The sequence below is a fragment of the Asparagus officinalis genome, chromosome 10, assembly GCF_001876935.1.
Source record: "Asparagus officinalis chromosome 10, Aspof.V1, whole genome shotgun sequence".
In the NCBI taxonomy this organism is placed as follows: domain Eukaryota; kingdom Viridiplantae; phylum Streptophyta; class Magnoliopsida; order Asparagales; family Asparagaceae; genus Asparagus; species Asparagus officinalis.
The window spans coordinates 18,998,900-18,999,861 of record NC_033803.1 but is presented as its reverse complement, the minus strand read 5'-3'; the positions used below and the strand labels follow the sequence as shown (position 1 = coordinate 18,999,861).

Here is a 962-nt window from a genome sequence, read left to right as displayed (position 1 = left end):
ACGATTACAGATATACATGTGGATATATAAGCGGATATGCATGCAGATACAAAACGTATATGAGAAAAATAGATAGTATTGAGAAAAATATAGTTCATGTGATACAAAAAAGTTCATTATTATGTTCATTATAACTGAAAAGTTAAGATTAGACATCTTGATCATCAAAATTAACCATAAATCCATAATCTAAGAATTGAAATTATCGTAAGAATATGACTAATATGTATTCGTATATTTCGAATACGGATACAGATATTTCATTACAAAACCATATCTGTAATCATATCTTATTCGTTATAGATTTGAGTATCCATATCCGTATCCTAACGGATACGGTTACGGATATTTCCTCGCATACGGATACGGTTTAGTACCCCTACATCGAAACCGCTCGTGGGTTTAGTGTAATTTACCCCTATTAATACTCGTGCTTGTAAGTTGTGAGAGCGAAAAAAAAAAACAAAACTAGTTACAGTATTGGGCCTCCGCTCGGCCCAAGTACAGTCCCAAGCCCATCTACCGATCTGAAGCGGATTAGAGAAAGAAAAAGAAACCCTAGACAGTTTTTTCTTTCTCACCTGGTTAGCCATGGGAGACGAAGCATGGTGGTGGGCGGCGGCGAGCGGCGCCCAGATAGCGCTGGGCGTCTTCTCCTACAGAAGAGGATGCGGGGAGAGCGGGCACATGATGCCCTTCAAGGCCTTCTCCATCGCCACCCTCTTCGGCCGCCGCCTCCGCCGTCGCCGGAACCCTAGCTGCCACCGGCGTTCACACCGTAAGTTTTCGTTTTCTTTCCTTCTTTTTTTTGATTTTTTTTATGGTGAATTAGTTGGATTTTGTTAGGTGGGCGACGCGAAGGAGGTTGGTGTTGAGGTTCGGAGATGGATCAAGCCTCCTCGATCCAGGGAAACTAATTAATTAATTTTCGATTTGATTTCTTTTTTTTTTTCGGGGGGGGG

General features: G+C 41.7%; 1 protein-coding gene across 1 annotated transcript; it reads left to right on the top strand.

Moving 5' to 3' along the window:
• On the top strand, positions 573–952 carry LOC109826319. Its single transcript, XM_020393339.1, is given in 3 exon segments — positions 573–725; positions 727–778; positions 847–952. Coding segments are annotated over 3 exon segments (261 nt in total). The 5' UTR covers positions 573–591; the 3' UTR covers positions 922–952.